This window comes from Ascaphus truei, chromosome 10 (assembly GCF_040206685.1).
Source record: "Ascaphus truei isolate aAscTru1 chromosome 10, aAscTru1.hap1, whole genome shotgun sequence".
Classification (NCBI taxonomy): Eukaryota; Metazoa; Chordata; class Amphibia; order Anura; family Ascaphidae; genus Ascaphus; species Ascaphus truei.
Window position 1 is genome coordinate 37,916,191 of NC_134492.1, and position 16,532 is coordinate 37,932,722.

At 41.7% G+C, this 16,532-nt stretch overlaps 1 protein-coding gene across 4 annotated transcripts in view; it reads left to right on the forward strand.

Annotated features, from left to right (window-relative positions):
• The window catches only part of COP1 (COP1 E3 ubiquitin ligase), a 62,303-nt gene that overhangs the window by 15,080 nt on the left and 30,691 nt on the right, over positions 1–16,532 (forward strand). Inside the window, exons 6-12 of one of the 4 annotated variants that reach the window (XM_075616646.1) lie at positions 892–960; positions 3,963–4,022; positions 4,295–4,371; positions 4,849–4,906; positions 6,367–6,538; positions 12,543–12,678; positions 16,191–16,334. In XM_075616646.1, coding sequence (XP_075472761.1) covers positions 892–960; positions 3,963–4,022; positions 4,295–4,371; positions 4,849–4,906; positions 6,367–6,538; positions 12,543–12,678; positions 16,191–16,334 — 716 coding nt within the window. The remainder of the gene's footprint in view (positions 1–891; positions 961–3,962; positions 4,023–4,294; positions 4,372–4,848; positions 4,907–6,366; positions 6,539–12,542; positions 12,679–16,190; positions 16,335–16,532) is intronic. The other 3 variants (XM_075616647.1, XM_075616649.1, XM_075616648.1) reach the window with 3 other exon arrangements.

Genomic DNA, 16,532 nt, shown 5'->3' on the forward strand with positions numbered 1-16,532 from the left:
TAATGACAATGCACCGACATATACATTAATTATTATCTGGTCTTTGTTCAAAAATGTGTGGGTAAACCCCTGCCCCCCCCCCACTCCCTCTGATCATAGAGCAGCAATGGGAATGCACTATGGAGGGTGTTCATGTGGAAGTCGTGGGATCTAATTAATGTGGAAACTTGCACGTAACCCAGCGAGGATCTATGGGAGGAGTGGTCAACTCCAGCCCTCAAGACACCCCAGCAGGTCAGGTTTTAAGGATATCCTTGCGTCAGCAGAGGTGGTTCAGTCAATAATTCAGTCAAAGAAGACTGGAGTTGAGAACCCCTGGGTTAACCCTTTGTGTGCCCCATGACATAGTAACTATATCACGCCCAGCTGAGGGTTATTTTCGAGCTTAGATCGCGTCCTGCTTTCCCATGGAACGCAGGTTGTAATCAGCCCACTGAGGATGACGACTCTTGCGTTTCGTGCAAAATGGTCCCTGCGTTCACATTTCGACTATTGAAAGTGGTCACATGACTGCACTGTGCAGGAGGCGTAGTGGTGCGCGCGCCACATTTTTACATGTATATAGGAAGCAGGGGGTCGCCACAGCTGAACCGTATTTACTTAATGGGAAAAGTGCAGCCGGGTCCTCCCCTCCAGTGGAAACAAAATTGAGGTTTAAATCTCCCCTGTTATGCGGGCCAATGACTTGGCTTCGTAATGGCCCACGTGACGCGTGGTATTCAAACCTCCATGAAATAATAGCGGCTCCTTCTCCGGTAAGTACCTGGAAGCGATAGACAAGCCAAATCCTATGCTTCATATATTACGGTTGTCATTCCAGATGCCATGTTTTTGCTAAAGTTCCGATAAGTGTAAGGATCAACACACTTTCTTTTTCTTTCATACTTACAGGAATCGCATGCTGCACAACTACAAATCCTCATGGAATTCCTCAAAGTAGCTCGCCGGAATAAGAGAGAGGTAATGTGGGTTATATAAAACATTCCTCCATTTCTGAGTCTTGTCTGTTTTTACTTTATTGTGGTCACCAGTTCGAACCACCGGAAAAGCATTCTTTGACTTCAATTAAGTTTTGAAATAGGTTGTTGCGCAAAGCCGTTTTGACCTTGTAGCACTGAATGTCTGCCCACCTCATACCCCCAATGTTAAACACTGATGGATCGTGACTGACTTCAAAATTGACATTGTTCAGTTAGATCTTAAGGACCTCGGCATGTACTCTATGGAAGAATGGAGGTCGATGGGAGAATGCATATCCAGGCAGCAGTTTTATTAGAAAAGAAAATGCCACAACAAGGGCTTGCGCTCTGAAGTCTGAGCGATCTAGGTTTGGAAATGTCAGAGCACTTCTTTACTGAAAGGGCTGTGTGGGACAGCCTCATAGCATGGGGCAAAAATAGGAAAGGAATTCACAAGTGAACCATGCGATTTATAGATTCATTTTTTGGTGCTTGAAGTAGTTTTTATTTTATTTTCCGTTCATTATTTCTGAATAGCTGTGTTGAGTTGTACTAGAGTAGATAAAAGGCACGGTGGTGCAGAGGGTTAATGCTTATTGCAAAGGCACATTTCTCAATACTACTGGAGTGTTGATACCTTTCTATTGGTCTGACTGTTTTGTTGACGAAATTTGAGGTATAACTTTCTCCTGAGGTCAAGAGATGCTAAACAGATGCTGAGTCTTTCTGTGTGAAGGATTGCATAATGTCCTGCTGCCTCTGCCGTCCTTCCAGTTTCTTCTGTCCCTTGTTCAGCTTCATGAACATAAACTTTATACGTTTTGGTCAATCATTAAAAACAAATGGTTGGGTGGAGATGATATTTATATTGGCCAAGAAAATGCTTAAATAATCTCCCCCCCACCCCCCCACTCCATGTAGGATAAACATTTTAGTTGATGAAACCTTTTTAACAGTAATGTTCTCACATTTTTTTTTTCTCCCCTGGCTATGGATGCTGTTTGCCTTTCTAGGAATATGTTCAGAGCTTATCTGGTTGTTTACTCAACATTGCTGCATACCATGCATACCGTAGATACATACATTAGATACATGCACAAATTCACCAATGCTTAAAGGTTTAATGTGTAAATGTTTTGGGCCCCAATGGAGCCTTTGTCAAGATACAGAATACACGTTGCCAAGGAAATATATACCCCAGAAAACTTCAAAAGGCCTGCAAAATACCGTCCTGCCCCACTGTTACGTGACATCACAGAAGTTAGTGCAGGGTTCTCGACTTCAGTCTTCAACACCCTCCCGTCCCCCTGTCCCCCTTCCTTCCAACAGGTCAGGTTTTCAGGATATTCCTGCTTTAGTACAGGTGGTTCAGTCTTGGACTGAACCACTGATTGAGTAACTGTCAAGTTGTCAAACATCTGGTAAACGGAATCAAGGCAACAGAGCAGGGCGAACATTTAAAAAGGCAAGAAAACAGACTCACAGAACAAACAGTCCCAGAAATGCAAATACAGTACAAAGTGTCCTAAAGTACTTTTTACTTTAATATGTATACCGTCCACTTGAGAGCGTTTTGGGTTAATAGTCTGGAATAGTGAAATTCCAATAAAGGTCATCTGTAATGTTATCACACCATCAACTACTGAAATAGAGAACAATTCATATATAGTCACGTAGCTGTAACGGAATAGCAACAAATGTGTAATCTCACTCTACAAAAGTGTTAAGTGATGGCAGTGTGTAACAAGTACGTTTGTAAATTCAGTACTGCAGGGAGTAGGGCTTTGTATGTGTAGCCAGTATCAATCCCTGAAAGCAGCTCTGGTTTTAATAGGTCAGTTTGTGGCATGACTCCACATCACAATTACTCGTTCACAGAAAAAAAGATGAAGCTGTTGTGTGACCGGTACTAACGCAGTAATAGTGTAAACAGAGGTAACGGCTAGACACAGGAGTGCCCACTGCCTACCAGGATTGTATGTGTAACTTCACACAATATTTATTGTTGATGTGCTTATGTGCAAGCCATTGCCCAGAACCCCCTTCTGCAGTTTAGCAACTTTTGAAAAGAATGCAAGTACACGCAGAAAATGTTATCTGAAATAGAAATATATGCACATGTAAGAATTCAAGTACAGTAGTGCCCAGCTCATACGGCGGGTTCCGTTCCAGGCCACTGCCATAAAGCGGAAATCGCCGTAAAGCGGGGCCCTACTGTACTGTATTGTACCTTTTTGAAAACAGAAATGCAGAGCAGTATACTGACTGTTTCGCTGACAAATGGCATCTGACAAGGAGTTGTGCACGCACTAAAACTGTTGCTTGGTGACAACCAGATACTTTGTTGCTGAGCGCATCATGCCAAAAATCGCCGGAAAAACAGAACAGGCGCCGAACCTAATGAATATGGCTATACATTTGGAAACGCTGTATGAGCGGAACGCCGTAAAGCGGGGCCCTGCTGTATACAGCAGCACACTGGTGTAGGAATACAGCACAGTGACTAAAGAATGATATATAACTACAGTTTTACATTGTACATGTTTTAAAGCGACTTCTTCGTGGACCGGTGTATATAAGTATTTTGTGCCATGTTATTACTTTCCAGATGTTAGTGGAAAGTAGAAGTTTATTTTCATTAAATCTATAATGATCAAGGTAGAATGCATCCTTATACTGTGGTTTGTCTGTTATGAGATTGGTATCATTAGATTGTAAGCTCTTTTGGGAGAGTGTTGGGACAGTGACACGTTATATTAACATTTGATGCAAAATGCGGTATGTTTCTACCGGTTCTATGCAGTTAACTTGATGACGATGAGTAAGACCGACAAAGCACCAAGCTCTGTTCCTATGTAGTACAATGGGAACCACGAGACTTGGTGAAGTTTTGTTTACTCACTCAGATATCATACAACACGGGTTTTCTATTTGATTTTATAAAGCGGTGGATGCTCAATAGCTATTCATTGCCTCTTTTCTGTCTGCCCTTCCACCCTCCAGCAATTGGAGCAGATCCAGAAAGAACTGAGCGTGCTGGAGGACGACATAAAACGTGTGGAGGTGAGAGCCCTGATTAGTTGTCTTTTGGATGCTTTTGGCAATCTCCCACCCTCTTGGCAAACGCGTATCTGCCCCATAAACTCTTTTCCAGGTGGTCTGCAATTGATGGCAGTCCTCACGATTGCAAGAAATTAGACATTATTTTGGCCTTTTTTTGTACTTAAGCTGCAAGAAGGATGTGCACAGCAATATTTGAAGACCCACATAATTACAAGTGGTATCGGAATTACAAGCAGTGGAAATGCTGACTAGATTTGCCTCGTTTGTTGCAGGAGATGAGTGGTTTATACTCCCCTCGCAGCGAGGATAGCACCGTGCCACAGTTTGAAGCTCCCTCCCCATCGCACAGGTAACCTACAGCTGTTAATTGGATAATTTGTAACAAGGGTGCCTAATGTGTATAGTGAACACCTGCTAGAAAATACAAATTCACCAAACATGGGTATTGAGACTTCTAACATCATATTTTTATTATACATGTATTAATAACACGTCTGCAGTATGACGGGTTACTCCGCTGATATTATTGTGTAAGGGTTCCGGTCCTGGCTTTGGCTGGAACTCACCCTTACAAGGCTATAGAGCTTCCTGGCAAAGCCCTCCCTGTACTGGGCAATTGAAATGACCTGGTTCTGGACTCACACTGCAGTCTGCTTTATGCTGACTGCTTGGCCCGTCTTGGCCTTCCTGTGCTGACGCTTCCCAACTGCCAAAAGATCCTGCAATGCATTCATGGTATATCCTTAACCCCTTCACAGTCCCCTCTGAGCAAGGTGGTATATAATTAACACCTTCATTTCCACAAACTATGCTTTCTCTCTTACAGTAGCATTATCGACTCAACAGAGTACAGCCAGACGCCTGGTTTCAGTGGAAACTCGCAGGTAAGATTGCTTTATGCTTGTCAAGTGATCCACTTGGTCAATTTGTACTTTTTAATAATTCATTTATTTCCATATGGATCATTTTAATGAGGCTCTGCAACCTGGTTTTGTTACCTACCAAGTTGTATAAGAATCTATTGGTCGTTTCCTAACTGCATGTATGCTTTACTAGTGGCAGGATTTCCACATCTGGTTTGGGTACTTGGGGCAGAATGTGTTCCATTAATGTGCTGGATATATTCAATATATTGTGAAATAAGTGATATAAGGCGCAAACAACTATAAATAATATCAATAGTGAATATATATTAGAAAAGTGATGTATGATGATAGTATTCCAACCACCCAGCTCAAACCTCACTGGTGGGACCTGTTTCACGGGTTCCAAAGATTCAAGTAATTTTCTCAAACATCCAGGGGGAGCATAAGGGGAAAAAAACAGAAATTTAAGTGCAGACGTTTCTATAAAGTGGAATGATTGTGTCTTGGCTCGTATAAATGTATTACTCACAAGATGTATGAGTTATTCAAGCAGTTGGCAAATTGGGTTGCCACCCATATAGATGGCTGCGATCTGGACCCCCCTTGTTAGAGATACCGTCAGCAGGATGATGTATGTAAAATAGAGAGAGAACTACATAGTGCGATCAAAAAGGTACAACTTTATATTTTAAAAAACGGGTCAATAAAATGCGCACTTACAATGTGCCAGTAAAAATCAAGCATGTATCTCACAAATTGAGAAAGTAGAAGCTCCCCGAACTGCTCACCGCCTCCCTCAGGTGTGCTGTGCTGTGGTACTCCTTTAAACTTTAAGCCCTCCTGAGTTGTTTTAGGTTTGAAGCACTGCAGTAGTTGATCAAAAAATAACCCCTTCAGAAGCAAGATAATTGAAAACAACCAAACTTCAAATGTGCCTTTCCTTGAATGTTGAATGTGTATTAAGTGAACAAAATGGAATCCTCAGCCACACTTAATTCAGACCTTTTTGATACAGCAATTAATTGTCAACAAAACAAAATGCTTAATTTCAGTATTTCTTGTGCCACGTAATTGTCTGAACTTGCGAACTGAACAGGCGACCATTTTCAGGCACAACAATGTAAAGGAAAATAATAAATGTCTACAACTGATTGCACTTAAGAGACGACCACAAATGGGATAGACCACACTTTGGTGCAACGTTGGTGCATGCAGAGCTTGTAGAATCCAGGAGCTGTGATTGCAGAGGTCAAAAAAGTTGCAACTCATAATTTCAAGACAGTAAAAAAAATTCTCACAATTTGTAATTATGTATGATGAGTGATGTAAAATATTTGAAGCCTATAATGCATTAACTCTCTAATTTGAAAGTGCTTATTTTTGCTCTGCAATGTGTTGCAGGGCCCCTTCCAGCGATGGGGTCTAAAGCTTTCCCTATCCACTTCCTAGCTTCCGTCTCTTGTTATTGGTCCCTCCAGCACGGCCGAGTTCAGATTTGGTTCCATGCTAAATCTGATCACTTACTCCCCATCCAGACAAAGAAGCAGCCCTGGTACAACAGCACGCTGGCATCTCGGCGAAAACGTCTCACAGCCCACTTTGAGGATTTGGAGCAGTGCTACTTCTCTACAAGGATGGCACGTGTTTCAGGTAAGGATTTAATACTCGGGAGGGGATTTTCATTGAGGTCTGTTATGAGTTTATGCACTCGATCCAGTGTAAACTCCATTACACTAGAGTGCTTTAACTCTCCACATACCTTAATGAATAACCCCCTGAATGTGTCTCATGGATTTATCTCTCTAGTCGCGTGAACTGATGTATAAAATAAACAATGTGGCGATAGGGTTTTGTGCAACATGTAAGTATGAGGTCATTGTCCTTTTTCCTTAATGATCTTTGTTCCATAAAAGCGGCAGTTCCTCCAAGGATGAAAGTAAACTAAGGACAGGGGTATGTTAAATGGAGCAGATGTGTATAAACATGAACACCTGTTTATAAAATGTATATTTTGAACTGAAATTTTCTTAGTAAACAGAAGCTTTGAAGTGTTATTACAATCTTTATCTAGAGTTTGTGATCATAGGACCATTTGTTAGTCCAAGTCTTGATGAATATTTTGTGTCCATTGGTTATATAGTCTTTTTCTGTTTGACTAATGATTGCTTCATTAGTAGCTGATGTGCTTGAATTAAGGTGACTAGGAGAAAATAGAAAGATCTTGTTTAACATGATGCACCTGAGTTAAACTGTTACTGTTGAGGGTGACTGTATCTTTCTAAGGCCTCGTTTATAGTGCATGCTCGCGACCGCGTAACGTCACGTGTGCGAAACATGCACTGGAGGCTACAGGTAGGCCTGGCAGAGGCGAGACCATGACATCACATTGGCGTTTCCCCCTCATTTACAGTCACCCAAGAAAATCAATTTCTTAAATCTGTTTGAAATTTGCGTGCTTAGACACGTCCTGTTGCTCGCGCGCGCTCAATTGACACCCTTACTTTGTTTTGGTGGTGTGCGTCGCCATAAGCACAGCCCAAGCCTGATGCATAGGAATGCCTTTTTTTTCCACTTGTTGAGCCTGAATCATCTATTTACTTAAATGCATCAGATGTATTTTGTTCTATTCTAAAAACAAACATATAGATGCTAAGCTACAATTTTATCTGGAGGCTCAGATTTCCTAAGCTCCATTAGCCTCTTTAACATTAAGCTAACCTAATATAAATGTAATATAGCGACATCGCCGAAAACAAATGCATTGTCGCTTGCGCTTATAGTAGGCGCGACATGGCAACGCGATTTTCGGAACCCAGGAATATTCGATTTTTCAGGGGCTGTACCTCATGTGACAGCCCCTGAACCAATCAATGCCCTGGTTGCCCACGACGCTGCCGCAAAGCAAAATACAACTTTCGCTAGAGGCGACGGGTGACGTCGCGGGCACTATACGCGCGGCCTAATGTAGGCTGTTATTCATAATGAAGTATTCACTAAAGCCAATTAATATGACCCTAACTTGCATTTAATACCGTTACGACATTTGCTTGGTTTAACAGCCGTTAGTCTTAATGAGACTTTGAGGCTCATCCCCTGTCCCCTAAGCTCAGGTAAGGTTGACATCAGGCCGTAGAGATGAAAAAAAGTGATTTTTTAACACTTATATAAAAATAAAAAAAACAAGAACACACAGGATATGCTCAGAGGCGTTAAACTCTATAGGCTTCTGAGGGGGAGGGGGGAATTACTGCTTTGAGTGTTAATAAAGGCAAACCACATTTATATCGGAGTTCCACAAAAAGGGGCAATCCCTCCTTGGACTGAAGTGAACTAATGCCAGTGACGTTTCTCATCTGTCTCATTTATAACTTGTTTACCCAAATCTGACACCTATAAATGTAATGTTTTTTTCAAGTTAGGTTTGAGTGGGGTTTGATTTCAAAGAGAATTCTTAATTGACACACTTCCCCCATTCAAAGGCATTAGAAACATTCAACTGGTCCAACTATGCGTGGGATTTCACCTTTCCTGGAAATTGATACCCTATGCAGGTCTGACCATACTTCACAGCTGCTTGGCAACGTTTTAATAAACTGCACCAAAGTTGAAGTATAAAACAATATTGGTTATTGCATACAGACGAGCCAACGAGTATTTTAAAGCTTGCCTTAAACTAGCTGGTGATATTTCAGTGACATTTCTGCAGAGGCTAATAGCCCATCGGACTAACACAGCAGGGGTTCCTGGCAGTCCCATTCAGTTTGAATGGGACTGCCAGAGACCCCAACTGTTAATCCGATGGGCCATTAGTCTGTCTGCAGAAATGTGTGAAATGTTGCAGCATGTACGTGGGTCTTTTTGGAGATTGCCCCAGGTTTATTTTAGAATAATCGTCGGCACTACAGTACGTCCAATCCTATTGTTTGCCTCCCATAGTGTTTTCTACAGTTTCTAATCCCTCCAGAAACCCCCCAATGTTGGTATAATCTACAGTATTCACCACTCGTTAACATCACAGTAGCCCATGTCTTTATCTGAGGCTTCTATTAGTATTTTCTTTAGGGCAGTGGATTGGGGGCTGGAAATGCAGATTTAGTTCTGGATGTATGCTTGGAAAGTAAGCTCCTTCCTTCAAGTGCCAATGTAACATTTGCTATCTTTTAAACACATCTCTGTTAACACCGAAGGAGGCAGTAGGAGTTGCCCAGAAAGAGTTCCTCGTCGCTAGCCCCCGTTTTAATACAAAATGTCGTTTGAACCCCTGTTTCCTGCTTTAGAGATTATGTAGCCTTTTTCCACTGTAGTATTCCCATGTTTCCCTGTGTTCTTGCCCCAGGTGTCCTCACTTGCTATTCATTCTATTATACCCTGTAGGCCCTTTGTATTATGTAGCTGCATTCTTGCCATTTGTTGTGTTCCCCTTCCCCCCCTGCTGTGCTTCAGAGCCCCAGGCCACTTTCTGGATATCAGACAACCTGGCACCAGTTGATTGAGTAGCATTGAGGACTTCAGGCCTGGATTCCCTCTCATTTTCCAAGGTCTTTGTTTGCTGGCAAGCTCTGTGATTAGCTCAGTTAGAAACCTCCCAGCGTCCCCAATTGGTCCATTTAAAATTTGTTTTGTCTCTGTGGGAGAACCCTGTATAAATTCCCCATACCCTGGCAAACTGCCAGCAGATTTGAACTGGTGGATAACTAGTCTCCAGCCCTCACCATGGAGCAGCCCTTCTGCCTGATCCCTTTGGCCTTGGAACTCTTCCTCTACCCTGAAACCAAGCTCCCGGCTCCAGGACTAACTCTATCCCCAAGAAACTATAACCTCTGCCTGGAGGCACCAAGCCTTGTGGGGCCACCCTTCATGTAAGGTTTTTTTTTTGTCTTATGTGCTGTTCCTTTTATTTTACTGCGGTTCTCTAATATTGACCCTTCCCTATTAAACACTTTACGTTTGAAGCTGTCCCCCTCTTTAGAAGAATGTTAGCTCCTTGCCGGTAGAGAGTTCTGTTAACAATTGATTTTTCACTGCACTGATTTCTAGGGAGGGCTTCATTTTAAGTTCCCAGACACGTACGATTTCAAATGCTTAGATCTTCTCAACAGAGCATCAGATTTTAACGCTAAAATCATCCCTGGAAAGGGCAGGGAGAGATCTTAAAGTAAGTTTAATAAAATACAAAAAAAGTGATTGGCCCCAACAGCTGCTTTAAGATATTTGCTATTGTGTTTTTCTAAAAACTGCTTAACACAGCTTTGTTTGCTGTAATCTTGGCATTTCAAAGCTAATGAACAAATTGGCATTTATGAAACAACCCTGAAAATTCACAGGCCTCAATGTATTGAAATGTCCGTGTGTTGCTCTGCACTGCCCTTTAAATACACTAGGCTAGGAGAAGACAGCACTGGGAATTGTATGATTAGGTCTTTGTCAGGGCCATATATACAAGCCAAGAACTTGTTTTACAGATGATCCAAAATCATCGTCTGATTTCCTAATAATAAAAAAAAACTTGAGTTATGTTTCGTCTCCGGATGCTTTAGAATATTTTTTCTTTCTCTGGACTTTTTTGCTGCCTATATCCAATTCCCCTTTAACACTGCAGCTGGAAGAGGTGCTAAATGAAGCAGACCTTTATTTAACACAGTGCATGCTGTGAGGAACTGGAAGTAACAGTGCAAGGGAGCAGATGTAGTGTAGTTTCCACACACAGGTGTTCCCCACCACAAAGTTTGTTAATTCTTCCTGCCTCCTTATTTGCGCACTGACTGTCGTATCTCTTCCCTATCTCCGTTCTGTTTTCAATTGCTTTTAATTATACAGCTGGACAAGAAAATGAGTTCTTATAAAGCTGAAAGTTGCTCCACATCTGTGCTGGTGCAGCTTGTTAAATACATAGCATGCTTTGAACTAGACGTGTAACTGCTAGAAGTCTTGATTCTTGTATGTGATCAAATGAATATCATTTTAGGATCTCTGCTTTGCATGTGCAGATGCAAACAGGTGTCCTCTCCATCCTAACAGCAATAAATAAAATACAAAGTTTCTGGCAAGAGAATAACTTTTTTAATCAATGGGGATTTTCTGCCAAAGAGTTCAAACAGGCTCTAGATTATATAGATGTGCCCCTTTAGAGCAGTACAAAGTAGGGTGTTGGCAGCATAGTCATTCTCTCTCAATATGCTAATTAAATTAGTCTCTGGGCCAGAAGGTGACGAGTTCAGGGACTACTTTATAATGCACAAAAAAAGTGACTTTAAGAGAATGTTAAACCCGGTCTCTGTATTAATATTGAAGCACTTTGAGGCTACTGTACTGTGTACATATTTAAGTATTTATACATTATGGATATAATGTATAGAAATATATGCCTGCACACATTTTTTCGTGACCACACCATCCTTGTAGCTCTCTGCTAACCACCCACAGTTGCTGCAGACGTGTCGCTGTCTGCTCTGCGTCCTGTTACTTATGCACCGTTATGCACCATCCAGACTCTTGCGTTCTTCTCAAGGATGTCTTCTTTCTACCCCCTTTGTATCTAAAGCCCTCTCCCGCCTTAAACCTTTTTCACTGACTGCCCCACACCTCTGGAATGCCCTTCCCCTTAGTACCCGACTAGCACCCTCTCTATCCACCTTTAAGACCCACCTTAAACACACTTGCTTAAAGAAGCATATGAATAGCACTGTGGATATTCTGAACACATGATACATAAGCTTGGCCCCCTGCAGATGCACTTACCAGAACTCCCTCCTACTGTCTCTGTACGTTCTCCCTACCTACCAATTAGACTTTAAGCTCCTCGGGGCAGGGACTCCTCTTCTTTAATGTTACTTTTATGTCTAAAGCACTTATTCCCATGATCTGTTATTTATATTATCTGTTATTTATTTGATTACCATGTGAATTACTACTGTGAAGCGCTATGTACATTAATGGCGCTATATAAATAAAGACATACAATACACCGAGAATGGGGGGGATAAAGGCTTGGGCCTGCAGGATACAGTTCTCAATCAGCCTGAGGCCACTTCCAACACTGCTTGGCCTCCCAGGGGTCCTATTGTTGCTCAGATGAGCAAGGGAACTGCTTTATTTCTCTTCCCCCCCCCCCCCCCTCTCTCAAACCCATTGTTGCAGGGCACCCCGTGGTCATTACACCTCATAAACATACTGGGCCGTTTGTGAAGAAAAGGGGCTCAAGGACATGCACGGCAGACACAAGTTATCTAGGCACCTAGCAGTATGTTTGTTTGTATGTTACATACATATTTAGGTGCTCTGAAAGGTCTGCCTTATCATTCCCAATGATCATTACAAAACTGCTTTTGTTAAGGACTGATTAGAGATTTGTAATGAAGGAAACATCAGGGCTACATTATAAAGCAACATTTAGATTGATCGTTTTTAAAAGTGCTCTGAAAATGTTCTTTTGCAAAACAAATGGCTGTAGACAACACGACATGGGTGGAGAATGAAACGTAAGACAACTTGATAAGTATGCAAAGTTAGCTTAACAAGTATCATTGCATCTACTTTCGTTATGGATTTCTTCCCTAATTAAGGGTAAATGAGGGCAAAAAGATGATTGGAAAAGTGAAGTTATTTGAAAAGCTGGGGATGCACCAATGACTGTCCTTTCTCTTCTCGTCTACAGATGACAGCCGGACAGTGAGCCAGCTGGATGAGTTCCAGGAATGCCTGTCCAAGTTCACCAGATATAATTCTGTGCGTCCCCTCGCCACACTCTCCTATGCCAGCGATCTCTATAACGGCTCCAGCATTGTGTCCAGGTAATGATGGGATTGCAGCCGCCTTTTCATTCTTATTTATTGCTCCTAACCACAACAACTCAGAGCTTTTCATACATGGCATGTCAGTGCTGGTGCCTCTGGCAGCGAATAGGATAAATTTGTATGTTGCCCTAAGCTTATTTAAAAATAAATAAGCCATAGAATCCTATTTAAGCCATTTCATGCCTCAAGTGAATGGAGTGCACAGATTTGTCATTGCTAAGCAGAAATGTATAGGCAGTATGACAGATTTATCACTGTTTTCATGCCATTGGATGTTTGCAGATTTATTAGTCTAACAGAAGAAATTCTTATGATGTATATAAGCTTTAAAGTCTGATTTAAGGTATGTTATCCTGTCACTAAACACAAGATGGCACCCTCTGCTCATGGTCACTAGAAAGTTGGCATCACAAACGTTGTTACAGCAGCATGTCCAATTTGACAGCAGAATCCAACAAAATAGCACCAAAGTTGCAGTTAGATTTTCCCACCCACACCTCCTGATTTACATCATACATTAGAGCTTTTGTCAGATGCATTTTTGCATTCTAGTGATCTTGGCTGTTCTGCATAACTGATTTTTGACAGGTATAATGATCAATGTAATACAGAAATGACAGCCTATAGTCTGAGCACTACTTTAAAACATTAAAGACAACACCAACACAATTTTCACCAAGCTTGAATTGACTATTGGCATTTATAAATGCATTCAAAGGGTACAAGTAGATGTTTCAGTGTATCTACCAATGGTATAACGTGTAACATGCTGGTGATAACGGGAAATGTTTTTTTTTTTTTTTAATATTATTAATTATTATGATCTGGTTTGGAACAAGAGAAGTGGGACCCTTGTTACACGGCAGCTAAGATCCGTCATTTCCCGCTGCAGTGGTTTGTCTTCGGGTGTGTAGAGGTAGTCATCAGGGCAGTCAGTCTGAGTGAGCAGTACTTTGTGTGTCAACATTTTTCTTCTGTTTGCCGAGAGAGGATAGACTCCTGGTTGTATGTTGGAAGTGTGTTGTCATGCTTCGTATTTTTCTTCTACGTTTGTTACCGAAGTACTGCTTAGGGCTCAATTGACCATTATTAAACGATCGTTACATGCTGTTTCCACGAAGTAAGGGAGCCATGGTCAATAAATTGTATTTCTAGCAGGTGGCAAGATTCATGACTGTTGGAAATGTCAGGAAGTATTGATGTATCCCACCTTGGTCTTCGGTAAAAGTAGAGGCTCAGCCCTGGAGTTGTAAAAGTGATGAGGAAAGATTTCTTTGCAAGAAAGAGGAAAAAAAATCAATGGTGCATCTTAAGCATGGCCTTCATGGTAGGCTGCCATCCATAGGCATTTTATTCCATTAATAGTTTTCAATCTATTTGGCCGTGTCCAAAGAGTGTTTGTTCATGCTGAGAAGGCTTGCAATTCATTGTATATAGTGTATTACGTTAATTAAACTCTGACTTGGTGAAATGTTCTACTCTGTGTTGCAGAAAGGGGTTAATGAAGATTCAGCTGTGATTTAAGGTAGTAATGGCCTGTGGTTTATTTCTGAAACTATAATCTGGTGGTCCCTTTTAGCAATGGAAAGCATAGACCAAAGTGTTAAACGGTAGTTGCTAGGAACAGAATAAATTATCCTCAGCTCTGATATGGATTACAATTTAAATATGCTGAAAATGATCACTGTTCCAGGCCTCTGCACCCTATCTGTAACACTTCCCGTTAGACCCCAACGGTCATATCCAAGGTTGCAGACAGTTCATCTCTACACAAGGGCAGATCAACAACTAGCTTGTATAGGGTGCCAGCCTTGGGCAACAGAACCTTATTAATCACATATTTGCTGGGTCACCTCCTAGGTCAAGGTCCCCCTGTTCAGGGTCGGCATGCTTCACTGTATGCTTGGGATCTTGTGTAGTCTAGATCTCCCCTGGGGTATTTATACAGAAAAGTTTCATAGCTGAAGCACATCAATTTTGAAAGCTTTTCTCTTTGTTTGAATTCCACAAGCGAGCTGAGAAGTACCGCACGCCTTTATAGTAGCTGTGGAATCAAAGTGATCCCTCCTGAAAACAAGCTGCTGTAGTGGATTTTGGCTCTGAAAATGTCCATGTAAAATGCTGGAATCCTATTATGTAAACCAGTGATCGTTCTCTTGTGCTGGACCATATTTCAGGCAGGATTTTGGTGGTAAAGAATATGGAGGATAGGAGAGAGTGGGGAAAAATTAAAGGACAAGGAATACAGTGTGAATAACTGGTGTGTGATACACGGGAGTTATCAGGGAGCATAATTTGTTTTGTAAGTGACCCTGTTCTACAATTAAAAAGCAATCTGGTTTCTTGATCGCAAAAAAAAATCTACGTTTTTCTTGCACATAGCAAATCTCCTATTATACACTAAGAGATACGGCTTTTTAACACTTTGCCCCTGAGACAGTCTGCTTGTTAGGTTTTCCACTTGAAGCCTTTCCAGTAATGCCTTGGGATTTTGATGGTCTTCCTTGGCTCCTACGGTGTGGGCATGATACTTGTCCTGGGGCAGCGTCATTACCTGCCCGTCAGCCTTGTATTCAACATAAGAATAACTTATGGCTTCACAATGGGCTAGCAAGAAAAATTGCCATGAAAATGACCAAAGAGTTATACACGCTCACCCCCCTCTGCTTTCCCTCGATAAGCGTACTAACATGGATTCTTGTTTAAACCTGCCCAATCCTTCACCCTCCTTTTATTATCATTATTCTTCCTCACATCCCAAATCAGTAGTAAATCAGCCTCGCTGGAATGATGTGTCATGGGAAGCTAATGGAGCATTTCAGTGAGGGCACTGGGGGATGGGAATGTTACATAAATAAAGACTGAGCAAGATGGTGAACAGACAATTATGTTGTGTAGTACTGACCTTCAGGGAACTTCAAAACATTAGGGCAGTGCGGCGGCGGGGGTGAGGAAATGACTGTCATAGCACAGGGATTGCGTTGGCACCTTTTCTGCAGAGCTTCATAGGCTCTAGCTTTTTGTAGGAATGTGTTCTGCAGTACGTGTTTTGTCTCTGGGGTTGGGTAAGTTGGGAACCCCGATTAGCTGATGAGATCTAGGTATGGGTGGAGCGACAAATGGCACTAGGGCTCTCTCTACTAGGACTGCACATCTCAGAGTAGGTGCAATATAATACATAGCTTGTAACCTCTAGGTACCTGTATCGAAATCTGAAAGTATGTCCTCAGGAATACATACTGTTCCCTCATACGCCATGATTGGGTGCAGGGATACAGTATACATGTCCAGGGCATGGTAATCTGTACAGACTATTCTAGTGCTTGGGAGAAACCATTGATACAACAGTACATGGATTCGTCTCAATCCTTGTGTATATATATGGGGCTGGGTATAATAGGGAGGGGAAGAGTGACACCAACTTTCAATTAGTATTGATCTGAAAATAACTTTTAACTAGGGCGCCTGTGTGTATTTTACAACTATATGAATTCTCTCCCTTCTCGCAGCATAGAGTTTGACAGAGACTGTGACTACTTTGCCATTGCTGGTGTAACCAAGAAGATAAAAGTGTACGAGTACGGCACGGTCATTCAGGACGCTGTTGACATCCACTATCCCGAGAATGAGATGACCTGCAATTCAAAAATTAGGTAGGTAGCACAATCTTATATGATCTCCACCTATATTATTTGATCATCAAAATGCTTGATTGGCATTGCAGAACATCACACCAATAACCTCGGCTTAAATCCAATAGGTTAAGAATCAATGGTAATAACCCTTTTGCTGCTAGAGACTGTCAAATTACTGCAGAGCGATACATTTCGGACTGCTTCAGCATTGAAAAT